The following is a 25765-nucleotide window of genomic DNA, read 5'->3' on the forward strand; positions in this document are numbered from 1 at the left end:
ATCTTTGAACTCTCTTAAAGGGCTCTTATCACTCATTTCCTCAGATAGTTGCGTGGCTCCTTGCGGTCGCGTGGATCGGCCACTGCAGTACATGGATAAGTTTGGCTTATCCAAAAGGAATTCGGTCTTCCCAAATTATAAAGAGCAAACCATCTACGAGGAGATTAACGATCGAACCGCTTCACCACGCTGCGTTGTAATTACGTGTCGTAATGGCGTGATTTACTGCATCCCCTGTTTCGGACGACATCCGCTAACGGTTCTGTCTCTGCTTTGCGTCGCCAGCTAACTCACGGCGTCATGAACAAGGAGCTGAAAGCCTGCAACAACCCCGAGGACCTCGAGTGCAATGAGAATGTGAAGCACAAGACTAAGGAGTACATCAAAAAGTACATGCAGCGGTTCGGCTCCGTGTACAGGCCCAAAGAGGACACGGACGTGTACTGACCGGACCGAGCCGCGGATCTTCCCGTTTGCCTCTGCGCTCGCTCACACTGGAGAAGCACAGTTTTGCCTTCCCTTTCACTCCTTTGTGGATGTCCTGGACAGTGAAGTAGTTTATTTTCTTTTTTTTATTATTATTTTTTTTTATGTATTTATGTTAAAGAATTTGCACTGCTGCCCAAGAATCTCTCCTGGCTTCATGAAACGCACAGAAGGCTCCACGATTCAAGACTTTTCAGGTGGCTCGCTTGAGCGCGATGACACAGAGGGGTGCTACAGAGACTAATGTGTTCACTGACTGCCTCACTTTTAGCTTTTTGTTGTTTTTTTTTTTTTTTGTTTGTTTCCCCTCTCCGCTATTAGATGTTCCTGAGATGATCCCTCTCTTTTTAAAATCTTTCAGCCCTCGATCTGAAGTATTTAGTGATATAAACAAAATGAGTCTGCAGAGCTTTCCGCTGACTCTTTCTTGCCAGCCCCACTTCCACTGACTAAATATATCTGGTGCTGCTTTTATCTGGGCTGCCGAGGTCCAAGCTCTCTCACTGTCCGAACCCTGCTCACTTCACCAGAAAAGCCTGCAGCCTCCTTTTTTTGTGTGTGTGTGTGTTAAGAATGCCACCGACAGGCCGAGGTCCGAGTGGCAACCTAACGGAAATTCCTAGCAATGTGCCCTCACTGGGAAATGAACTTTTACTTACAGTCCACTGAGGGATCAGCCAAGGACGAGCAGGTTGGGGAAGGGGTTGGACCTCGGGCGTTACTTGATCTTTTATCAATTTACAACCTGAAACAGGGTTGAAAAGTCGTTGATTGGTGTGCTGTTTAAACTGAGGAACAGTTTTTATTTCATCCAGCCCCTTCCCCAACCGTCTTCTTACAGGAATACAAAAAAAAAAAAAAGAAGAAAAAAAAAAGAAGTTTGTAGCATTGCAGTTTTAACATTTGCTAAAAAATGTTGTGTGCTTTGGGTATTTTTTAATAGATAGTTCTCATACTGAAGACCTTTGGTTTGGTCGACTTTGCTCCATGAACTCATTAATTTCCCATATGTTTTTTTTTTAGTTTTTTTTTTTTTACTGTTGACAGTAAAGGTTTGTTCTCTTAGCATTAGATCACGACTTCCTCACAGCCCATTAAATTGCATTAAACAAAGTTCCAACACATGTACATTGCTTTATATGTGAATATATTGAATAATAGTTTTTGGGAATGTTTAAATGAGCAAACACTTTGTAAAAGGACTATCATTTCTTGAATAAAGTGTAAATAATGTGTAAAAAAAAAAAAAAAATTACCAAAGCTGTAAGCAGGAGTGAAGGGCCCACGGTCACAGTGAGCCCACCCATCCTCACCAGCTCAGTCCTCCTGATGCAGTTCCCACTTCAGCCTGTCTAACTCAGTTTTTCTTTATATTATTTTATTTTCACTGGCCATGGAGGTAAACATGTTTTCTTTCTGTTTGTTGTTGGTGGCGTTTGTTTTGTTTTTTAATTGTTATTTTTCTATGTACAAAAGTAAGTTCCACCCTACTCTACTGTAAGTATTGTGTAAGCACATTGTCATACCGAGTGTACAAACATTTTAAAAGATAATAAACCTTTTTTTTGTAAGTGAAGGCTTATTTTTTGTGTTGTGAAAAAAAATTGCAGTTTGCAAATAGTAAAATCTTTAGTTTTTACAATTAAAAATCTGAAAAGTGTGGCATGCAATTGTATTCGGAATGCACAGAGCATTCTTTGCTGGAGGTAGAACTAGAGATGTGCCGATCAAGATTTTTCCTGCCGATACCGATCACCCATGAGGGCCGATCACCAATACCTATCACATAATTATTTTTTTTTTAAATCATAAACACTAGCGGTTACATTATGTGGATAAAGGAACCATGAATTCACCTTAATTTACACAAAAACTTGTTTTTATAACTTTTTCCAAGAAGAAAACTAAACAAAACAGGCATTCTGCAAATTGTACTGCTATCGGTAATACCATCTTTAACAGACTGATAACATATGAAGGCTCTGAAGAGGCTAAATAATGCAGAGACAAAATAAAACCTCTCAACATTGCCAAAAAATTCAAGTATAAAACTTAACATTCAAAGGCAAATACAGGATCCATTAAAATAAACAATCCAGAGTTACTGAATGAAAACTTCCTGATAGCATGGCGGCTAGCTGATTACTGCTAGTTCTGAGTGGCTGTTTCTGACTGAGCGGAGTAATTATGCAGAGCAGGGAGGAGATCGATTATTTTTTTTAGAGATCATCTCTCATGTTAGAACAGCGAAAGTTTTAATACGTATGTAAAATGTATTTTTTAGGTTAGATGCTGCAGCTTTAAGCAGAGGTTCGGTGTGAGAGTCACTACCAGGTGCAGCAGAAGCGTCTGTGAAATATTACTAAATGTAGCGCGTAGCTATCTGATCCTCCATATGTCTTTTTTACTGCAGTGAGCCTCGATGAAGCCAAACTCCGTCAAGTATGGCATTGTTTTTATGTCGTATTAGCTTTGTTGTGTTGATGCATTTTGACCTGCTTCACCCCACTGCTTCAATTTCCGCCGCAACACGCAAACTTAGGATTTGTTGCTGCGCATGTGCGCAGTGTGAAGGAAAGCGGAGACCAGCTGCTCAGGAAGGCTGGGAAATGAGATGCAGGTGATCGGTATTGGCAACAAGAGCCAAGGATCGCTGATCACCGATCATGCACTTTTCACGAAAATCAGCCGATTATGATCGGTGACCGATCGATCGGCACACCTCTAGGTAGAACTGCCTGTGTGCGTTTTTTTTTTTTAATTATTTTTATTAATGCCTTTCTACCAGATCTGCACATGCAGAGGTAAAAATAGTTCAGCAATAATGGAGACAAATCGAACATATGCAGGGCAGGGACCAGGGTTGGGAACAAATAATTTTATTTATAATGCCATTTAAATATGAAATTTAAATATCAAATTGTACATTTACACACCGATGATGGCAAGCTACTGGATTGTAGCTAAAATGAGACTGACGTTTTGCACCATCAGTCCTGACCAACACCAGCATGCAAGGCAGGTAAAGTGACTTGCCCCAGGAGACAAATGACGACGGCAGGCGGACCGAGAATTGAACCGGCGAACTCCTACCGCCATCCCCCCCCACCCCACCCCATTGCCTTAAATGGTTTGCTGCAAACGTGGAGAGCAGGAGTGCTGAAGTCAAGTCCGCTACCATCCTGCAACTTTGAGAAGCTTCTCCAACACACCTGGATGGCTGGTTACCAGGTCTGTTCGGAGCTGAGTGACTGCTGGTGAGGAAATTCAGCCGTTTGATCCCAGTCTGTTGGAGTAAGGATGTGTCTAAAAGTTGCAGGGTGGTAGCTCTAGGTGAGTCCCAAAGTCATTTGTTTGCATTGGATGTCGACGCAATCTACTGCTATTTTGTGTTGCACAAAATCCCAGTAAACTTTTGTGAAAAGTTTCAGCAGCTATGAATATTTTTGCAAGGTATTTCCGCTAAGTATCAAATTACTTAAAGGTTTTAATTTTTTTTTTAAATACCTTAACTTGCTGCCTGATAAACATCTCGTTGCTCACCCAGTCCTGTTTTAAATCGTCTTGAGGCCTGTGGTGCACATGGCATGAACACAACTCTGGCACATTTTGCACAGTCTTTAGCCAGATGTTTGGCCCCTGCAAAAGAGGAAAACAAAAAGTGATCAAGTACTTCATTAGAGATATCTGCTTGCTCTAAACAAGGAGGAGACCTGCTGATGAGCGGAGAGAGCCGCTTGCAGTGCTTTACTTCTCTTCCTCAAACCCATCCCCCCCTTCTTTTTTTTTTTTTTTTAAGTGTGTGCACATTCCGCACGCCCCAATGCCTGTGTGCTCCAGACCGCAGTTAAGCAGTCCCTTCTGGAGTGTGTGATGGCATGTAACGCAGCCTCGGGCCATGCGAGATGCCTGCTCCCGCTTAGAACTGAAGGCAGAGAGATCATTAACAGATCCGAGTTCAGCGTGACTGAGACTCTCCTCGATGAGGGTTTGACCCAAGCTGTTATTTTGAGTTCACACTCAAATGATTTAAAAAAAAAAAAAAAAAAAGTAAATTATTATTTTCCTCAGGGTTTTTGGACAGGAAGTGTCTTAATATTGTAAATCCCTTGATAAAGGCGTATTGCATTCCAAGCAGGTCCAAGCATCCTCACCCAAATCCAACAAGTGGGAAACAGGAATTGGTAAACAATTGTAGTTCAAAGCAGAAGGGAGGACAATGAGTTCAAAATAAAGTTACAGAAAGTAATACTGTATTTGGTGCCAAACAACAGCAGGTTGATGTCATCGGTAAACCTGCCAAGCTGAGCCTGTGTAATTAAGGCTTTAACAAAGTACCTAAAATAACATTACATGGGCAAATTGTTTTAACTCAGGAGAGGTTTAAGAACTAGTTTTCTTGATTTTAATGTGGGTTTTTAATTATACTGCTATGAATATTAATTAAAGCTGTCACTTTTTGCTAAGTATACCAGACAAACTGTCTGCTAAGGTAGCTTGGACGCTACGTATTTGCTGCTACAACCATGTTTCAAATCGAAGATGATGTGTTCAGGGCAATGTGTAACATTAGAATTATGAAATGCAGTTGTATACATAAAAATTACATACTTTATACATGCAGCATATTTCAAATCTTTATTTGCCAATTTAAAAAAAAATCAATATTGTTCTTTCCCCCCAATTTATAATTAGAACAAATTCAAATAAAATACACTGAAGTCTTTGCTTCTAAATGGACAAAATTTAAAAAAAGACCCATCTGATAAAAACTTCAACAAACCAATTATTTTTTTTATTTTTTTTATCACTTAATTATTAACATTTCAATGTTAGCAGCAGATTTTTGTTACACTTCATTTATTTGTTTTCTTTGCTGGTTTTATTGGTGCTCGGTGGTGCTGAAACCATCACATCTTAAAGCTTTTATAAGGTAAAATCCAAATGGCAAGTCTATCATAGGATTAATGTAAGCAACCACAGGAAATCCAGCACACTGGAAACCATAAAAAACAACCTAAATTTACCCATAATACATAAACATTTAGAAGTTTCTTGGAGGCAAATTAGAGACTATAAAGGGTCCCTATGTCTTTTTTTTGGTGGTGTTTGGTGAGGGCTGTGTGTGGAAAAAGTTTAGCCTGGCAATAAAATTGTTGGATAAAGTGACCTTGCTCTTAGGAAAGTGTAGAAAAGAAAAGGCTTTGATAGACCTACATTACTGCTGCACAATATCCTTGAAATAAACTAAAAATAAACGACAAAGAAAAAAGAAAAGAAATAAAGATACTCAGAGACAGGCACCTGTGGCAGGAAGAAAGTAAAAGACACAAAAAAACAAAAAAAAGGTTTGTTGTCTAATAAAAAGTGTATAAAACGCAGACGTGATCTGGCCACGTAGATTGTCACAAAACCTTTTGGCAGTCAACTGCAGTACAGACATGATTATTTAAAATGTACTTTATTTTTAAAAAAGCATCCAAAGAAGAAACACGTTGAGCTACGGAGTTCAATATAAACAACTTTACATAGAAATATTCCTTTTATGTCAAAGATGAGATTTGATTTTTTGTTCAAAAATACACATTTCTGCTCATAATACAACATACTGCACATCATTTTGCTGGTGAACTGAATATTTTGAGTATTTGTGTGTCTATTCTAAATGGTTTTGTACTTAACGTGTAACGTTTAGAGGAGACATTGTTCTTAAATATGAAAGGATTGAATTCCTCTGACTCTGTACAGTGGATGAAAGCAGCTATTAAAAATCTGACACAACATGGCTCTATGAAAATGTATGGTTTCCCAATTGAATTACGTATGATTAAAAACATTTTTGGGTCAATTTCAGTAGAAACATGAAGGTCTGATTTCTGACAGTCCTGTAGAATGACTAAAAAGGAACCTATCTGACAACATGAAGTAAGCTAAAAGATCTAAAATAAAAATAGAAACACACAAACCGTTGATTGAAAGAACATTTAAGAATAGACGAGGAACAAAATGAGTGACATATTTCAGTCGTAAAACCATTTTAAGGCATTGAACCAAACTGAACAGTAATGAACCTTCACAGGAGCGGCTGACCGGCCATAATTCTTCAGAGAAAACATCTCTGTCTCATCCAACTGAAAACCTCTAAACAGTTTCTCAAGCACTCCAGGCTTCACTTTCTAACCTCAACGGAAGAGTTTCAGCACCAAATGGAAAAATATTCTGTGGTCTTAGGAGGGGAAAAAAGTGGACCTATTTGCAAGTTGTGTGCCTGCTACTTCTGCTGTAAACTAACTCAGCATTTCTGACAGACGTTAGTCAGACATGGAGGTGGTGGTGTGATAGTCTGGGGCTGCTTTCCGTTGCTTTGCGGAAATGAACAGAGCCAATAAGTAGCCCCACTTATGAACAAAAGGTGTTGGAATGGTGAAAAACCTGAGTGAAATTAGGCTGCTTGACCTTAAACAGGCTACTTGTGCTCAAATACATTCCAGTGTAACTGAATGCTGCAAAAGAATCAAAAAAATTTCTCCACATTGATGCAAAAAAAGGAAAAAGAACTTCAAGCTGCAGCATATACTTGAATTTATGGTGCCATGCAGTTACATTTCCTCAAAGGGTCGGGTTAGATTAAAATATTTCCTTTTAATGAATAAAATCATCCTTTTTAAAAGGGCTTCTTGTAGTTACTTAGGTTGCCATCCTCTGACATAAACATTTTGTTTATGATCTGAAACATGTAAATGTGACGTAAAAACAAAAACACTAGAAGTCTGTTTGGGGGAAATATTTTTTACGGCTCTGTATATTCAGTCCAATAATCCCTGCACTGCCAGACAGACAAATCGGTTACCATGCGGCATCATAATCTTTCACACAGTTCAAATAAGCAACAAGTAATATATTTTTGGAGTATCGATGGTATTTTAGTGAAAAAAAAAAAGGTCTATAAACAAAGTAATTTAAGAATGACTCCTTCAACCATAACAGAAGAGCTGAAAGCCGAGTGCCTCGCTTATCCCACCCCCACTTGAGTCTGATTGTCGCTCGAGGGTCCGGCGAGTTGGTCACACCACAGAAACACCCTGCTGCGTGCTGTTGAGGGCCGTCACCGCATCAGGTCTCTCGATGCGGTTTAGCGCCGAGCTCAGCAGTCCCAGAGTGGAGCCCTCTCTCTGGGCCCAGTTAGACAGGAGCGTGTGCGCCGGGGCCTCGCCGCGTCCGAACAGGTCCAGCTGTTCGGGTTCGTAGCCCAGCGCCGCGCCGAGGTGCCTCCATCCGCGGCCGCTTGCCTCCTGCAGGAGGCGCTCCACCTCCTCCTGTTTGTGCGGTGGCAAGTTGACGTACAGGCGGTTGTCGAGCTTGCTGTCTCTCTTGGTACCTGTTTGGAAAACAAGCTTAATGAGCTCAAGGCTTGGTGGGACTCCAGAGCCGGCTGATGTCACGATGTTTGTTTCATGTTTAGATTTCACTTTGAAACGTATATTGCTGAGAGCCATGCTTTAACCCACGGTTGTATGCTTTTTCTGCCCACCAGTGTTTATTCTTGTGCAGAAAGTAATGTCATTCCTGCTTGTTTACGGCAGTCTGTCTGCTGATGTTTCCCTGATTTCTGGTTGTTTAGCTGTACTTTGGTTGGATTTTGTTCCAGGACTCATTACTCCTTAGTGAGTTTTGAGAGAGGTCACATTGTTTAATCAGCAGCGTGACAAACCTCGGTCCTGAGGACTGCATTTATTGGTGGCCCTTGTAAAACAAACAAAAAAAGAACAATTTTCTTTTTTTTAAACTTTTAATAAAGTACCATAACTTCAAACTATAAAAAAATCTCACCTGAAGAAATATATCTATCTATATATATATACAAATCAATGAAAATTAAACTGAAGCAATTAAAAAAAAAATATTATGCTTAATTAAATAGTTTACTAAGCTGATCTAAATTTTTCATCTGGGCTACGGATACACAGTTTCTCCATACCACTGTTCAAAATGGGAAATACCCCAAAACATGCCACTTAAATATGTCAGACGCAGTGCTGCAGAGAGGAACAACATGACTCGTACAGGTCTAGGGTCAGAAAAAGGACAAGTGACATTTCATCATGGTCTCTAACTACAAATCACTCCAGGCTTAAAAAATGTCTGCAGTTGTATAGTAGGATAAGAGCACATCTTAGTATAATTCTACTAAACTATTATTACATTTGTTCCTTTCAACAGTTACATGAGAATTGTCCCTGGTATAAAAAAAGGCCAACAATGGGTTACTTTACAGCAGTAATTAGAGGATGTGTGGTTGTCCCTGTTCAACATGGGACAACAGAGACACATTTCTCTCAGAGGAAGTTGGACGCCTGAGACAACGGCACAACTTAGCTGAAGAATGTGATTCTAACAACGTAAAGAGAAATCTGATAATCGTTTCCTCACCAGTAAATCATCTTTAACACATGACCCAGTCAACCACTGAGTACTGCAGCAATCATTGCTGGAATGGTGTTTATAGTCCAGACTCATCCATAAAACTGACAAACTTTATAGAGAGTAGAAGAGTAAAACTTTTATTTAGTTTGCCGAAAAAAGACCTCAAGCTGCTTCTAATATGTTCTGATCAATGAGAAACCAAACCATAACTCTTTAGTCTAATGGAAAGCATAATAGATCATGTTATAAAGTCATTATTACATAGACAAAATATCTAAATAGATAATGGTTCAACAATATATCTGGGATATTCAGATTTAAATGAAGTTTTATTTGAATTTGGTATTTAAAGTGCAAATTAAACCTGGAATTCCACTAAACAACAACTTAAATGGAGACCTATAAAATAAACCTGCATGAACCTAAAGGATTACAGCTGACATACACAAATTCAGCACAGCGTTCGTTGGATTTAACACAAAAGGCTGTTCAGTAAAGCACCAATATGGTTAAAAAGTTAGTTTCCTAAATTCACTTATCCAAAATAATGTTTTGGCATTACATGGTCAAGAATTATTTACTTATTTTTAAACATATTTTGCTGTCTGTCATTGTTCCAGTAAATTTTCGTTCTCCATGAAAACTTTGGTGCAAGCAGCTACCTCAGACTTGGAATAAACATGGCACGTTGGCACTTGCCACCTGTCGTACCTCCATTAACCACCAGAGGGCAGGAGACTCGTGTGGCATTTGATACAGCAGGTTTTTAAGGAAAGATCTATTGTCAGAGGAAATAGCTTTGAAGTGTATCCCACTAGGACTTTTTATTAAGAACTCAGAAGGAAGTGTATAAAAAAAATGAAGCATTTGCAATTGTAGAATTAAAGTCTGTTTGTCTTCCTTACCTTTACTGGGCTGGTTGTCCTGTAGGCTGTAAGAGTCCAGAAACACACCGCTGTCACTTTGGAGCTTTTCTCCTTCTGGAGACGTTGCCAGCTCTGCTACACGTGCCTTGGAAAGGGCCTTCTTCTGTTTGCACGACCTCCAACTGAGAAGAGACCGTGAAAGCGGTTTAAGTTTGCACATGCCCAATCACGCTCACCTTACTACAGGACACGGACGCAGTACAAACTCACCATTTATAAGCCACGTAAACCAACAAGCCCAGCACCACAGCAGCCAGAACAGACACGTAGACGAGAATGTTGTTGCTGCCACCCTCATCCTGCGGCGTGAACTTGGAAGGTCCTGGTGCGGGGCTGCCGTCTTCCTCCTCGTTTTCCTCCATCACCGCCCCGTTAGGAATATTCAAGGCCCCGTCGGCACCAGCAGGGCCAATGTGCAGCTTCTTATCTATTAGACACAAAGACATGTCAAGAAGGAGCTGCACACATGCTCATCAGAACATATTTGGACCAGATGTGAAGATAACTTCTGTCACCCTGATCCCCTGGGGATTTTAACCTCCCATTGCCCCTGTTTTTTTGCCGCCTGCGGTCTTGCCTTTTTGGGATCAAACGGCACAAAATACGGCACCGACCTGTGCAGGGTCGAAAGGGTCATGACACATGGACTCTCAGTGAGTACAGATGACCCTTGTCTTAGGGAGCAAGTGTAGCTATTTGAGGGCAAAATCAGTCATTGTCAGGGTCAGCTGCATCTCTTTGCCTTCAGTTAACCTAAAGACCTGTCAACCTTTTATCAATTGGACAACAACACTAAAGTGAGCTTTTGGACTTCTCGTGTTTCTTTGTGTTCAGAAACCGTGGAATCGGGTGCTGCCCACATGTTCAGAGACTCTGGTCCTTCCTACATGTCACTCATTGTTTGTCTTTTATCTTCTATTGTTGTGTCTTCCAGCGTCACATGTTGAAAGAGGAAAGCTGGCACTCTTTCTTAGTGCTGGTATTGGCTTTTACAGAACTTCCCAGCACCATAAATCTTTGAAAGAGGTTGATGTAATGCAAAGTAAACTAAACAAGATAATGCCACAGGTTTTAACCAGTACCACCAAAACCTAGAGGGCAGTTTGTGGGATCTTGCAGTGTTGGTAGAATGAGACTATTTTACCTTAAGATGATAGTTTATTTAACCATCTTAGTCAACAAAAAATAGTCTATAGCATAGCGATGAGCTAATAGCCAAGGCAGATTTCTATAATATTAAAACAACTCCAGTTTTCAAGATGTTGTAGTTCATGCAAATTCAATTTTAGGGAACTTGCACAACTAACGGTAACCCCGTTAAGTATGGGTAATAAGTAAATAATTTTTTTATTGGAGTAGCATAATCTCACACTAAAGTCATTTAGAGTTTGGAGTCTTCTGTTTTAGGTAACATAACGATAGCTCAAATTGTCTCCACTGAATCCCTTTGTCCTTTCATAAATTGCTCTGGGTTTTTTTGGGATTCCATGTCAAATGGATAAAAGGTGGATTTTATCTCATGACTTGATTATTCGCTTCCAGATATCAATCATTACTTAAAAGAAATTTGACTTTGCAATTCAGTGCCATGAAATTGACCTGAGTCTCCAGAATGTCATCACAACAATGTTTCTCCATTATGCAATTATCAATTGTTCTTAGGAGCTTTGGACTTAGAAAGAGATGAGCTCAGCAGCCTCACAGTTCCACCAGGTGTTTGGGGAAAGTGTGAAGGGGGGATGAGGTGCCTCACATAGGAAAACTACCCCCTCTGCAGTTCTGTAGAGGAGCTGCATGTAAATAGCTTTTCATGGCCAAGCGTTTAGGCACCCCCGAATGACTACCAGAGGAAGATTCAAGAATTTCTCAAAAATGCAACCTGTGATTTTACTGAGTGAATAACATTTTACTCAGCTTCCTCCTTCAAGAGCCGTTTGCAAAAATACCAAATAAATTAGATTTGTGTTTCAATAAGAAGAGTCTATTTGCGTAAAAGCACTCACCCATGCAAAGTGTGTCAAAGTTGTGCATACAGGATTGGATCTCCACTTCGTCATCGGAGCACTGACTGCAAGCCTGGCACGGTTTGGTGCTGACATCCTCCTCTGAGAAGGTTCCCGGGCCACACTTCTGGCAAAGCGTGTCTCCTCGAGGACCGCACTCCCGGACGACCCCGTGACCCGTCCTGCACCTGGAACAGGGTGCGCATACACCTAAGCCGCTCAGAAAGTAGAAGCCAGTGTCGCACTCGCATTGGGTGTCCTGGGTTGCCGAACAGGACATCAGCATGGGGACACCAGGCGGACACGTGCTACATGGAAGGCAGGAGCCGAGGCCTTCGGATGGTGAAAATGTTCCTGGGAAAACAGGTTTAAGCAAATAATTAGTGCGTTCCAATTTTAAATGCTGAAATGTTACCATATAATACAAAAGAAGTTCATTTGACTTCTCTCAGATGTTTGGGAGAGATATTATCCGAGCAGGACAGAATTACTGATTCTAATCAATTTCCACTTTTTGCACCCCTCCCGACCCCACTGAGGGAAAAAGGGTGCAAGAAAATGGATGGATGGTTTAAAGTCATGAAAATGCTTTTTTTCACAAAAATTTTATGTTTCCAGCACATTTCTCAAAAATATCTCCGCCTAGTGGAAATTAATATGTGAAATTTTAGAAAACAAAAATGTCAAAATCAGGTAATAAATAAGAAGCATCCTGTTGTAAAAAGAAACAAATTGTCAGTGCTTACCTGGCAGACATGGTTGACATTTGGTATTCTCCTTCCCACACGTTTCCTCCAATCCATAACCAACTGGACACAAATTGCAACAATGTCCCGACTCGGTGTACTTCCCGCTGGCACAACTCTTTCCAAGAGTAACCTAGAGTAAACATGAAGCATCAAGATAAACTCACAGCTTTTTAGGAAAGCAACAAATAAAAAAAAGAGCTTATTTCATGACGTTTTTGCCTATTTACTTTTGATCAAATCACAGAAACCCTGCATAAGTCTTTCCTTTACAGCAAAGCACGATTTCATCATCTTGTTGGAAGCAAATCCCACACTTCCCACCCTTTTGTGATCAAAGACACATGGAAAACGGCAAGCCCTCTTTTTTTTTTGCAATCTTTCCATCTGACTCTGTTTACTCTCCAAGTGCTCTGACTTCATATCTGTAAGTGGGTACTGGAGAGGCCCGGCTTAAGATATGACACAAACACAACAGTTTAGATGTTCTTCACAGCTTTCGCAGAAGAGCTTGAGAGGATTATTGGGTTTTACATTATTGAAGAAAAAAACTGAGACAAACAGAGATATTATGGTGCCCTGCTAAAGTATTTGCACTCAGAGACATGTCAATTATTCGTCTTGTTATAAACTCAAACTTCAAAGGGATTTCTTTGAGTGTTTTTACGTAACAGACCAGCGCAAAGTAGAGCTAAATTGTGAAATTAAAGGAAATAGATACAAGGTTTTCACAATGTTTTGTGAGCAAAAATCAGAACAGCGTGTTACACATTTTCTATTCAGCCAGACTGAGACAATACTTTGGCAAACCACATTGATCTACAATTACAGCTGAAAACATCACAAACTTCTTGCAAATTATCCAAGAGGTAATTTTGGATAATTCGAATGGCAAAAATCTGTGAATAAGTATTTTTCTTTCCTGGCACAGATATTCAATTCACTTCAAAACTGTTGTTTTGCATGTAGGATGCTAGATATGGTAGACATGGCACCTTCCTCCACGCGTTTGCCATGTGCCCTGCATGGCTTGTGATAAACTAAAAAGAACTTTGTAATGCTTTTTTTCAATAAGGTATTTCTTATTGACACTCATAGATAAGATAAAACTAACAAGTAAAGCATAGTAGCTTTTTAAAAGTAAATAATTCCTTAATATTGATGGAAAGGTAGATTGTAAAACATTTTTTTTATAAGTGAAACAATCTGCCAGTGGAAGTAGTACGTTTTTGACTTAAAACAAGCTCCTGTATCTTGCTGAAAAGTTACTTGTAAGTTAGTTTTGGTCTTATTTCAAGTGTATAAGATAATTGCCCCTTAAATTAGACCAAAATACCTGGTGTAACTTTGCAGTGCTGGCCATTAGTGGGTAGTGAGTTATGTCGTAATACGTTGTAGTGTGGGGTCATAACTTCGCAAAATCTATTACATTAATACCTTTGCAAGACACTGAAGGTCATAGAAGCTAACAAATCAAGAGGAGCTTCTATTCTGTTTCCACTCAATCCAAATCCAAAGTGAAGGACACTTTTCACAGCCAGCGCATGTGGAAGGGGGCTGGGGGGGGGGAGTGTAATGAGACGGGTCCAGCCTTTGCCAAGGGTGTCAGTTAACCAAAGCCACCCAGCGTGAGAGTGTTCGGATGAAGAGACACCTTTGAAGTCACCAAGCCCTCCAGGTGTGTCTGTGAAGATCAGTATTTCACCAATAACCCCCCTCCCCCACCTCTGCAGCCTCAATGCAACGGCATCTTAAATATGCACAGGGCAACTGGCCTTCTCCGCTCGGGGGCCTGACAGGAACAAACCGAGCAAACAGATGTCTAACAACTAACCTCCTGCTAAGGGGAAAAGCAACATCTAAACAGCCCGATGATGATTTCTTTCTTTGTCTCCTGAAGTCTGCCAAGAAGCTTAAGGGAGCATGTGTGGACCTGTAGGGCCTCCATTAAAACCCCACCAGCCACACACACACACACACACACACACACACACACACACACACACACACACACACACACACACACACACACACACACACACACACACACACACACACACGCACAGTGTGCTATGCTCCCAGTCAGAAAACACTAAAATGTTCCATGCTGATACTACGGCTTTGAAACTGGGCTCACGTCGCTCCAACAACAGTCAGTCTGACTGCGGTGCTTTACGGTGGAGCCGATGATATCTGAACACCAGCCGCAGGGCCCAGATCAGAGGAATTATGGTATCAGGGCGGTTGGACCCAGCAGGAATAAACCAGTCTGGACTTAGCACACAGAGTGGACTTGCAGCAAACCAAAAAAAAAAAGCATCACAGCTGGTCCTCTTTTATGTGACAGATGAGGCTCTTCTCCAAACACTAGTGAACCTCTTTAGGTTCTAAACTTTGCTTTGATAAATATTTGATGATGGTGGCCCTGTTTTATTTTTACCTACAGCTTGGATTTCTGATTTTACAGTTGGCGTGAACCTCGAGTTGGTTCACCGCTGCCAGCTCAGGCTGGAAAATGAGACAGCAACTCAGCTGAAAAACAGGAAAGTTTGACACTTTCACAAAGAGAGGCCCTGAGTGCAATGGCAGATTTAATCCATGACACACTTGGAGGGGAGTGACACAATCTGTAATATTCACAAGGCCAAACGTTACTATGTAGGGACAATATTTAAGATATGTGAGAAATTATCAGAGAGGCATGCATTAAAACTGACAAGTCACAAAAACCTAGTTCAGCCTTGCTTTAAAAATTCCTGTAAAATGGCCCTAAAAGGGCAACAAAAACAGCCCTGATTTCATGTCCTTGCAGAAATATGAAGCTTTATCTGTTTTGTTTTTCTTTAATAAATTATCGCTGGATGCCAAGAGAAATTCCAGCATTTCACCATAAACCAGGAAGCAGCTTGAACACATACAGGTCAATTATCCTCTATTTATGAGACCAGCAACGTGGACTGCTGGGTAACGAGCATGATGGCAATACCATGACAGTCAGTCATGTGAGGAGCCTGAGGGGATCTACTGGTGACATAAAATATTACTCCTTTAAAAGAGGATGCAATCATGTTCTCTAGCATGTAATCACAGCTTCCAGCTTCAATATTCACACTTAATGAGGCACTGATGAGTAAAGATCCTATATATCCTATAGAGCTGCAAATATAATTCCTGTCAAACGAGCAATTTACAGTTTGTGTGCAATTGTCAGAAAATATTACAGTTTTAGCTCCTAAAAAGGCAACATGTCTTTGAACTCAAAGCAAATTTCCAGACAGACAAGCAACTAAAGAGCTAAATTAACTGCACTCTCCAATACTTTTAACTTAAAAAAAATAAAAATTAAGGATAGAATTTGAAAAATGTCGAAGATATGCAAGTTGTCTATAATAACATAACCAGCTATATATATAGACATTAAATATATATATTTAATGTCTATATATTTAATGAAGGCGTTATATATATATAACGCCTTCTTAGCGCGTTATATATATATATATATATATATATATATATATATATATATATATATATATATATAGACATTAAATAGTAGCCTAAATAATTAAAGATATGAATATGTGAGAAAAATATTTTTCATTCATCATACTACGTTGTGCTAAAACTTTAACATTTTAGTTTCCTTTAAGAGTACCAGACTTTCTTGTAATATTCCAAGCTTCTCAAGGTCTTTCAATGTCTCTCAGTGGCTTTTTCACTCATTTTCAGCCCAAAATCCAAACATTTTTGCAGGAATATTTTTTCCCTTGTTTGTCCGGCTTCCCAGATCTAACCAGTAAAACAGAGCAGTGGGTGCTTAATGAAAACCAGCTAAAAAGGATGTTAATATTTGACAAAGTACAAAAGCAGCCGGTTATGTTATTATAGACAACTTGTATGTCTTCGACATTTTTCAAATTCTATCCTTAATTTTAATTTATTTTTTTTAAGTTAAAAGTATTGGAGAGTGCAGTTAATTTTTAACAAGGGCTTTTTTCCAGATGCAAGGGTCTTTCAAACAGGCATTTCAAATTAAGCAACCATGCCTTCCTGGTCAGGTACAAAATATGTGCAAAAATTATGTGGGGAAAAAAGTAGCAAAAACTCTTAGAGGAACTTTTTCTCAAAGCATTTTTAATCTCTGGGTTTATGAAAAAAAAAACATATCAGTTTAAAAATTTTGCACAGATTGATTTATTAAAGCCAAACAAATTACAAAAATCCAATAACTGAATCTCAAATGAATATAAGAACACTTTAAAAGATCATTGAGTAGTTAGTGCTGCAACCAGGGCATAAAAGGGTCTTAAGCTGAATTTGATTAGGGGCCCCTCTTCCTGTTGGGAACGTCCCCTCCACTCACAGCACTAACTAACAATGTTTCAATGAAGATTTGGTGGAGATGAAGGCAAGTTTAAAGGCTGTCACACAAATAGTTATTTGATAAGATACATTTGTGAACAAGCTGTCTTAAACACAAAGAAAATATTAACCTGGCAGAATCCAATTGTAACTATATCAACACAAGCGATCAAACAATTATTATTCTCTGTACTATTGCAATGTAAAACCGACAAATCCTTTATATCTTGCATTTTAAACAACTAAAAATCTTTCATCTCAATAAAAAAAGGACAAAAATTTCAGCCTTATGGTCAAAAATGAGCCCTGGGGTTGGCTCTGGTGGCAACAAGCCATTTGTCCCCTGAAAGCAACTTACTTTTAGGGGACAGGCTTACAGTATTGCTAAAAGACTTTGTCATTATCCTCACAAATTAACCGGTCACAACCCCTCAGAGTATTTTTTTCTCTTATCTGTTGAATCTGGGCTCTAAAATCTGACAGAAAGGGAGCCGCAGTTGCTTTCGCCATTAAGGTAGTAAGCTTCAATCTGAAGGGTTTCCCCAGCGAGACCAGGCAGACCACCATGGAGAGCTGCTTTCAATGGGCCTCTCAACTCCACGGCTGCCCGAGTCACTCAGTCAACGCGGATCAGACACACACACACACACACTGACACACACACAACGCCTTCTTAGCGCGTTAAAACATTTTCTGGCCCTCTATGAAGTGAGAAGGTCCGGAGTTGCAACACATAATCTGATCCGTGGAAAAATAGACTCACAAAAGGATGCTCTCCCCCTTGTGAAAATGTTGATCCATGAGAATTTAAAGTCCGACTGAAGGTCTGGGAGCCAAGACAGCGTGGGCCGAGCGAGGCCGACTTTCAGCTCCACATCCCATCTGCATGGGTTTCTCCCAGGGGTGACAAATGAAAGCACGTGGATTTCAATTTTTGTTTTCTGGGAAAAGAAATCACAGATGACCAAACATCGATGCTAGCTTTGCTTAATTACTAGCTTCAGCTATATTGCTGAGAGACTATCAATGATTTAAAATGATGTGTATTCCTTCCAGCTGTATGAAAACGCCCACGTCGACTTTAGAGAATAAGATTTGCATTTCCAGAGTTTTCTTTCACAGATTCACTGGGAATAGCTGCAATCAGCAGATGCAGTGAGACGACAAATGCAATCCTGAGAATGAACAGATTTAATCCGACAACTTTCTGCGCTAAATCGTCTAGTAAGAAAAGAGAGAGCCATGTGACAAGATGTGCGTTTTCCAGATGAGAAGCAACATCTTAGATTTCACACACGCTCTTTGTTGACATCTTCCCGTCAGATCACAAAGAGATATCCATCTTCTTAAAAAGGTTAGGTGTTATCTAAATACTTAGATCTAACAAAAGTGCTGTGGCTGTGAAGAGCAAGTCTAGACAGGAACTCCGTCGCTGTGAGCCTTGGACGAAAATGAGAGTCAGACTATTGTCTGTTGCAGCAAAGGAAGGGGCTTTCTATTCACCCTGATCCTGGCTTTTTAATACGCCATCGAAACAACACCCAAACTATAATTTCTTCATAAAACAGATCATTTACTTTGTATGTGGTGGATAATCTTGGAAAAGTGCCCTTGTGTTTTGGCTCTTAGTGCCTCAGCACATAATGGTGGCCTCTGTGTGTGAGTTGGAAATGATTACCGTCGTCCCAATTCAAACACACAACAACGATAAAAAAGATTTTCACACGTTTTGCAGGATGATCTCTAACCGCAGGGCTCTCCAGATTCTGAAGCGTTGCAGTAGCCTACCTGTAGGGGGTGCTCTAGAGCAGCAGAGTTTTAGATTTAGTTTTTATTCCGAGTGAAAAATCAGCAGAGGGTTATTTTCTTTTCTACCCTTCTCTAATTTGAACTTTTCCCATTTTATTTGGTTTCTTGCCAGATATTTCTGGGTACAACACGGAGCCATCTGCCATGAGACATTTCCTACAAACCGAGTGTACATTTCATACATGCTTTGACAACCAACGATTTAAAGTAACTTTATATAATCAGCTCATAGTCTGGTAAAGGAAATGTGGTTTTCAGACTCACAAATCACATCTACCAGCAAGGCGGTTGCTCAGGGTTACGGTAGTTTGGCTTGATCAGCACTCATAATCTGTCATATGCTGTAAAGAGCCACAGGGAAATTAGACAAGAAATGAATGGAAATACAAAGTTTTCAGAAAATGATATTAAATTAAATTAGATGTTATGCTTATCTCCACAATTCATAAAATTATTCAACAAAAAAAGAACATAAAACTGATATGCAACGGTTTGAATTCATTGATATGAAATGATTTGCTTAATACAAATGCAAATAAGAGCGAACAAATGATAAAGAACAGGTACAAAATAGAGGAACGATATTGCAAAAGGGAAAACTGACCTGAAACCATCAGCTGCTGTAATTATGCAAAAATTAACAGTGTAGCCAGCCTGTAAGGACTTTTCTCTGCTAAATATTTTTCTTTTAGAATGAATGTACTACATATATCTACATTGCTGAGGTAAGGAGAAATTTCTACTGCAAAAGTTATGCACAAAGTATCATGCATTAACATTTAAAGATGTATGATGCAAAAGGAGATTTTAGTTGAGCTGTGGTAGCTGGAAGAACCCAAAAATCAAATTCTTCCTATAGTCCCAAAGGATTTTGGTAACTAGTCTCTCAAATTAAGATAAAAAATAAATAAATAAAAGCAGCTGCTTAACGCCTCAAAACCTTTAGGGGGCATCCAAGAGCAAAAGTCAGCTTTACAAAGGCATAATTGTTTTAGGAGTTGATAGATCAATGGCGGGTGCTAACTTTGGTCTTACACTATTGTGTACTTTTGAATTTTCACATTAGTCTGCCAAGAGAATGTGGTTTCCTAACTATTATAAATCGGATACACGTGGAGAGTTGCTCTTTGTTTAATGAGGGATTGTAATCTTATTTATTATTTAATGACTCATCTACTTCCAACAGGAATAGAAACCAAAATAAATGGCTACTTGGTCCAAAAGAAAGTTATCAAAAACTGTTGGATCCAAAATGACATGACATTTGTTTTAATGTTAAATGATACAACTAATAAGGAAAATAAACCTACATTCAATGGCGTGAGATAGCTGAAGTACGAAACCTGTGGTTAGGAGTGGGGTGAGGGGAAACTCCGACAGTTTTTTTTTTTCTAATACTTGTACATGCTGCTAGCCTACCATTACCTGTAATCCAGAAGAAAAGAACAACTTCTAGAGATTGTTAAATGAAATGCATAATGCATTAAACATATAAACTTAATAAAGACTTTAGCTAAGCTGTGGTGAAGTTAGGAGAAAACCCGAATTCAAATTCTGTTTCGGGCCTTAAAGAATCTTGGACCGGCTCTGCATGCAGATGTAAAGCATATTGTACTTGAACCCTGGGGAACCAAACACACCATATGACTTTAATCTTTCTATTACTATTTGGCAACAATAACACAACATGCAGAGCCTGTGCCATCCATATGGCTCTGCGGTGTGAAACAGAAATCCTCTGGGAACAATAGTGCGCTCCAATCTGTGTGGGATAGGTTTACAAAAACTCCTCAGGTTTATATTAGGATAATATTCTCAATATGATATAAAAGAGACACATACACACGGACACACAAATCTTTGTCAAAGCAGAACAGGCAAATATATCTTATCTTTTGCTTACTTTCAACAGCAGAACCGCAGAGATGACAATCAATCTCATGTTTCCAGTCTCCACAGCTCTCTTTCCCCCCGATCACCGCGGCGCGTCTCCCCGTCGTTAACAGCGCTCGTTTCTGCCTACGGCGCAACAGATGAGGCAAAGGGGGGAAAAAAAGAAAAAAAAAACTCTTCCAGGATCTCCTGCCTGGACTTTTCTCCTCCCATCTCCTCAGCTTTCAGCCGGGCTCCGTGATTGGCTGCATCACTGAGAAGCGGTGAAAGGACTCCAATCTCATTAACTTTAACAGCACAGGATGTCTTATTCTTGTAAATGGTTGAATTGAAGACAAATTGTTAAACGCATGCATACCTGTCGGAAGTGCTCGAATCTAAGTTGAAGGTAATAAACTATTTGTTTTAAAGTGCACGCAGAAAAAAAAAATCTGGAAAACCCTTGACTCTTTTACTGACAGCTATTACTGTCTTGTTAGCTGTAAATGATTTCACAAGTCTATGGAAGACCCTGTTCTGCACTACACAATGTTTAATGCCCTTTTAGTATTCTTACTTTTTATGTTTTGTCAAGTTACAGCTACGGGATAAAATTTCCCTTGATATGACGTAGCAGATTAACACAAATCAAAGGAACGGAGGAGATTAACATAACTGAACATTTTACTATGAATTTAAACACCTTATCCATGAAGTCACCAATTTAATTCTGGTCATGTTAATATTTTGACGTTTATGAAAAACTGTGCGTGGTGGAAAAACACAGCACTACTGTGACTGAGAAGCACGGTGATGGCAGCATCCTGCTGTGGGGATGTTAAGCGGAGCTAGTGTAAAGATGGATGCAAATGTAATACAACTCATGAAGAAATCCTGTAGGTGGCTGCAAAAGAAACTTACAGCCAGAGTTGTAATGGATGAGTTTAGATGAGAAAGGTCTTTGTGTGTTAGGATGGTCCAGTCAAATCATAGTTTTAGAAAACCCCGAGACATTTTTGCTGCAGTTTTGCAGTAGAACTTGGTTCTACAGATTTTTTTGACTCGGAGAGGATATCATTAGTGAGAACATTTCTAAACCCATTAATTACTTACTTTCTTCTTTACCTTTGACTTGTAAAAACTAGTATGACTCTCTAATTCCCAAAATATCCTCTACTGAAAAGTGAGCTTTGATATTTTCAGGATTTAAGCTTCGCAGTAAATGTCAGTCTTCTGGTAAAACCTCTCATTGGTTGGAGGGGCTGGGGTATTGCTTTACAACCCCTTCAGGCATTCTTACACACAGCTGTGACCTGCTGTTATCTGACACAAAGAGGAACACGTGAATAACACAAGACCGCTCCCGAGGACTGCAGCGATGTTTGATCTTAGCAATTCAAAAGATTAGAAACCAACGCAGGGTGAATTACACACCTTGTAAATTCTGGTGAGTGCATCCCAGGGGGGGGCAGAAGGACTTCAGAGAAAAACAAATGTGGGGGAAGATCTCTCAGACACAATATGACCTAAACTTCAAAGCTTGCTCAGGGAAGAGGAGAAAGCAAGAAGATGTTTCTGCTTGCATAAAAACTCTGATGAACTCACGTCAATGGCAGCTGGTTTCTTTAACACAACATCTGAATTTAGCACATTTCTTTCTTTATCTTCCCTAAAACTTATGCTAAGAAGTGAAGATTTCTGCAACGCACCCGAGGTCGACACTGCTGTCCTGTAATCCTGTAGGCCTAAGAAAATATTAGCTGGAAAAGCAGAATGGAAATAAAAAAAGCCCAACATACAGACTGGTATATTTCCGTGACGCGACAAGACCTCAAACAGACAAAAAGGTTGCAGGGTTCAGCTAAGCAAATCTGGACATTTTCCTCAAATTGAATAGAAAATAAAGATCTTGAGGTAAAATCTGAGAAAGATTCAGTTCAGATGAGGCGTGAAATCCTGCCTAGTGAACTGGGTTCTATGATTGTCTAAAGTGGTACCATAAAAAAAATGAGTTTTAATGTATTTTAATCCTTTTCCTTTTCCAAGTACTCAAACTTTAACTGGGCCTTCATCAGCATTTCTATTAGGCTTTTCTGGCTGCTTTTAATTTAACCTATACACCCTGACATATAAGGCTTTGAAGAAAAGATGGCAAAACTTGAGGCCTGTCGCAAAGTTACAGTTTACATTCCTGTAGTTGAAAATCGTAATTATTTTTGCTTTAAAAAAAAGCATATTTTAGCACCACCAACATCATCTGGCAACAGAAGCATGATGCACATCTGTTTAACTGTTGATAAAGAAGTGAAAAAGTTACAAGACCATTTTGGGCCTTCGAGAAATCAAGGACGTTTAGCACGGCACGTCATGTCTGGGAAAAAAGCAGAACTTACTGGCAGAAGACGACTCTCACCGTTCCATTTAAGGAAACAATCCAGTTCGCAAGAATCTAATTTTACTCTGAAACCACAGGAAAACAAACAAGCAATTGATAATCAGAAATTCATATAAATCAGCAATTCCTGTCTTTATCATCTAATATTGTAAATCATCCAGCAGGAGCCAGGGCTCGTGTATTAATGAGAGGGCTGAGTTCCTTTGTAGTCTCAGTTGGGCGTGTGCGTGAGCTGATAAGTCCGCTGTGAGAAAAAAAAAGAGAGATAAACAGCTTAAACCGTGACCGACTAAAGGCCAAGACTAAATAATGATATCTGGTGCAGTCCCAGCTGTCGGACTAACTCCAAACTGTGGAGTTATCTGATGAACGAAAGTCCTTAGATGAAAAACAAGCTGACCATAATAAAGGTCAAAAGTGAAAATGTCTATAAAAACACATGTTTAAAATTTTATTTAAGAATCACAACTTTTCATGTAAGTACATTTATCTTATGGTAAAAAAAAAAAAAAAAAAAAGAATAAATCCACTTCATAAACAATGATTGCACAGCTGGTTCTGTTTTTAGAGATGCTAACTATGAAATCTTTTGATCAGCAATCTATTGCCTCAGGTTTTCTGGGGATATAAATATGATATTTGACACATGGCTAATTTCTTTTAGCAAATGTTCAAAACAGGAAGGACAAATAAGCATGCCATTTCAACAAGAGCATGTCTGCGCCGATCATCACAAGTCAGGAAACGGCATGTCTAAAGTCAGAGAAATAGTTTACATGACTGCGACAAACAACGCTGGTTGAGGACCCAGGTTTATCTCACCAAAGGTGATAAAAACACCTCTGAATCTTACTGTGTTAACGAATGGTGTGTGTGCTTTAGGGTCACCAGGCGAGAAGAGTCAGACTCCATCTAGATGGTGGCTCCTTGGGAGCACATTCTGTCCAAACTAACACTAACTTTAACCCTGTAGAGTTTGATAAATGTCACCACACTGTATCCTTTAGTATCTCATTAATTCATCCCCTCGGCCTGCTCCTCTCTGGTCTGGAGGAGTGGACAGGGTGGGAAGAGGGGAAGGCTGCTGGATCAATGAAAAACACAGGGCCACAACTAAGAGAGAGGTGTCGAGCCGTCCCCCTCCTCTGTCAGGGCGAGCACACCGACTCCTCACCCTCCTAATGCTTGATTGGGGGTCTAGTTTTACCACCCACTTCTGCTCTCCCATCCCATCCTCCCTCCACTGCAAATTGTTCCCCCACGGAGGTGTTTATGGGAAGGCTGACAGGATGTTCGGCCCATCAGGAGATCAAAGCCCCCCTCCCCCTCCACTTCCACTCCATGCACGGCTGCTCCCCGTGACCTTTTCAACTCCAGTAAGGGTTAAAAATCGCAGACACATGCAAAGCTGTGATTACAGTAGAGAAGCTGGATGATCTATGATTGTGGCAGCGGGATCAGTTTCCCCGTCCTCATGTAGCTCAAATAAAGGCTCAGCTTGGAGTAACAGGCCGTCTTCCTCAGGCAATCCACAGAGAAGAGGAGTTTTAAGTATCAGTGCTACAGTCACTGCCTGTTTTTAACACAGTTTTCGCAGAAAGAGGGAAATATAGTTGAAGACATATCATTGATCAGGTAGTACGGTTTTTGATAAATGAACTGGTCAGCATGTTCCAGAGGTAAGACCTCATGGATTGTAAACAACAAATATCAAATAAAGAATCTATAGCTTGGTTTAAACTGTCTCTGTTTTCAATCTTGGATGGTCTCTAAAACACCCACACACACACGCACACCCCCACATGCACACACACACACACACACGCACAGTCCACTGTAAAAGTATTCACTCCCATTGAACTTCTCCACACGTCTTTTTCACATTATGACCACAAACCTCAACGCGTCTTAGTGGGGTTTTACGTGATGGACCGACACAAAGAAGCACATAGCTGTGAGGTGAACAGAAAATTATGGTTGTCAAAATTTTCTCCAAATAAAAATCTAAAAAGTTTGGCCGACATGGTATTCAGCTCCGCTGAGTCAGCAGTTTACTGTAACTACAGCTGCAAGAGTTTTGGGAGACATTTTTGCATAAATGCTCAAGCTCTGTAAGATTAGCTGGACTGCAGTTTTAAAGTACTGCCACAGATTCTCGGTTAGGTTTACATGAAGGTCATTCTGACATATTAACACATTTTAATCTAAACCAATAGATTCTAACTCTAAAAACCCGGTCTCAGGTTTTCTACAACTTTTAACACCACCTTCCTCATATTTTCAGTTTCTCCTACACATCTTTTTTAATCTTTTTTTTAACTCTCCTTTATATCAATCAATTCTCCCACCTGAGCTTTGGCCCCCTGCAGCTCCACCAGAGTCACCATCGGATCCTCGGCTGCTTTTCTGACCAATGGTCTCCTTGCATGGCCTGTCGGTTCAGTAGGTCTGCAGTTCTGCCATGCCCTCGCCATTTCCTAATGCTGGAGCTGAGACGTTATAAACTTGAGGTCCTGTTTTACGACCAAACCCTGTTTTAAACTCCCCCACATGTTTATTCCTGATCCCTTTCAGGTGTTTCTTGGTCTTAATGTTTCACATTAACCAAGTTTCTCTGGCAAACCTCTGGGGGCCGTTACAAAACAGCTGCACTCGTACCAAGGTTAAATCACACACACACGGACTCCATATTCCAACCGGGAAACTTTTGCGACACTTAGGAGCAGATTTTTTTTAGGC

The 25765-nt window shown here is 39.9% G+C and overlaps 2 protein-coding genes across 3 annotated transcripts in view; one reads left to right on the forward strand and one right to left on the reverse strand.

The window, feature by feature from the left end:
* setd2 (SET domain containing 2, histone lysine methyltransferase) overlaps window positions 1-2057 on the forward strand; it is a 27305-nt gene extending 25248 nt beyond the window's left edge. For both annotated transcript variants that reach the window (XM_008432572.3, XM_008432573.3), the window contains exon 22: window positions 286-2057. In XM_008432572.3, coding sequence (XP_008430794.2) covers window positions 286-447 — 162 coding nt within the window. In that variant the 3' untranslated portion in view covers window positions 448-2057. The remainder of the gene's footprint in view (window positions 1-285) is intronic.
* Window positions 2058-5931: 3874 nt separating this feature from the next.
* nradd (neurotrophin receptor associated death domain) lies at window positions 5932-20787 on the reverse strand. The gene is made up of 6 exons (XM_008432571.2): window positions 20663-20787; window positions 12586-12718; window positions 11840-12193; window positions 10047-10263; window positions 9816-9958; window positions 5932-7864 (listed from the first exon to the last, which is right to left on the reverse strand). The coding sequence occupies exons 1-6, from the start codon at window positions 20699-20701 to the stop codon at window positions 7551-7553; spliced, it is 1200 nt and encodes a 399-aa protein (XP_008430793.2). The 5' UTR covers window positions 20702-20787; the 3' UTR covers window positions 5932-7550.
* Between the last annotated feature and the right edge of the window lie 4978 nt (window positions 20788-25765).

The sequence above is a fragment of the Poecilia reticulata genome, chromosome 16, assembly GCF_904066995.2.
Source record: "Poecilia reticulata chromosome 16, P_reticulata-male-v2, whole genome shotgun sequence".
NCBI classification, from domain to species: Eukaryota; Metazoa; Chordata; class Actinopteri; order Cyprinodontiformes; family Poeciliidae; genus Poecilia; species Poecilia reticulata.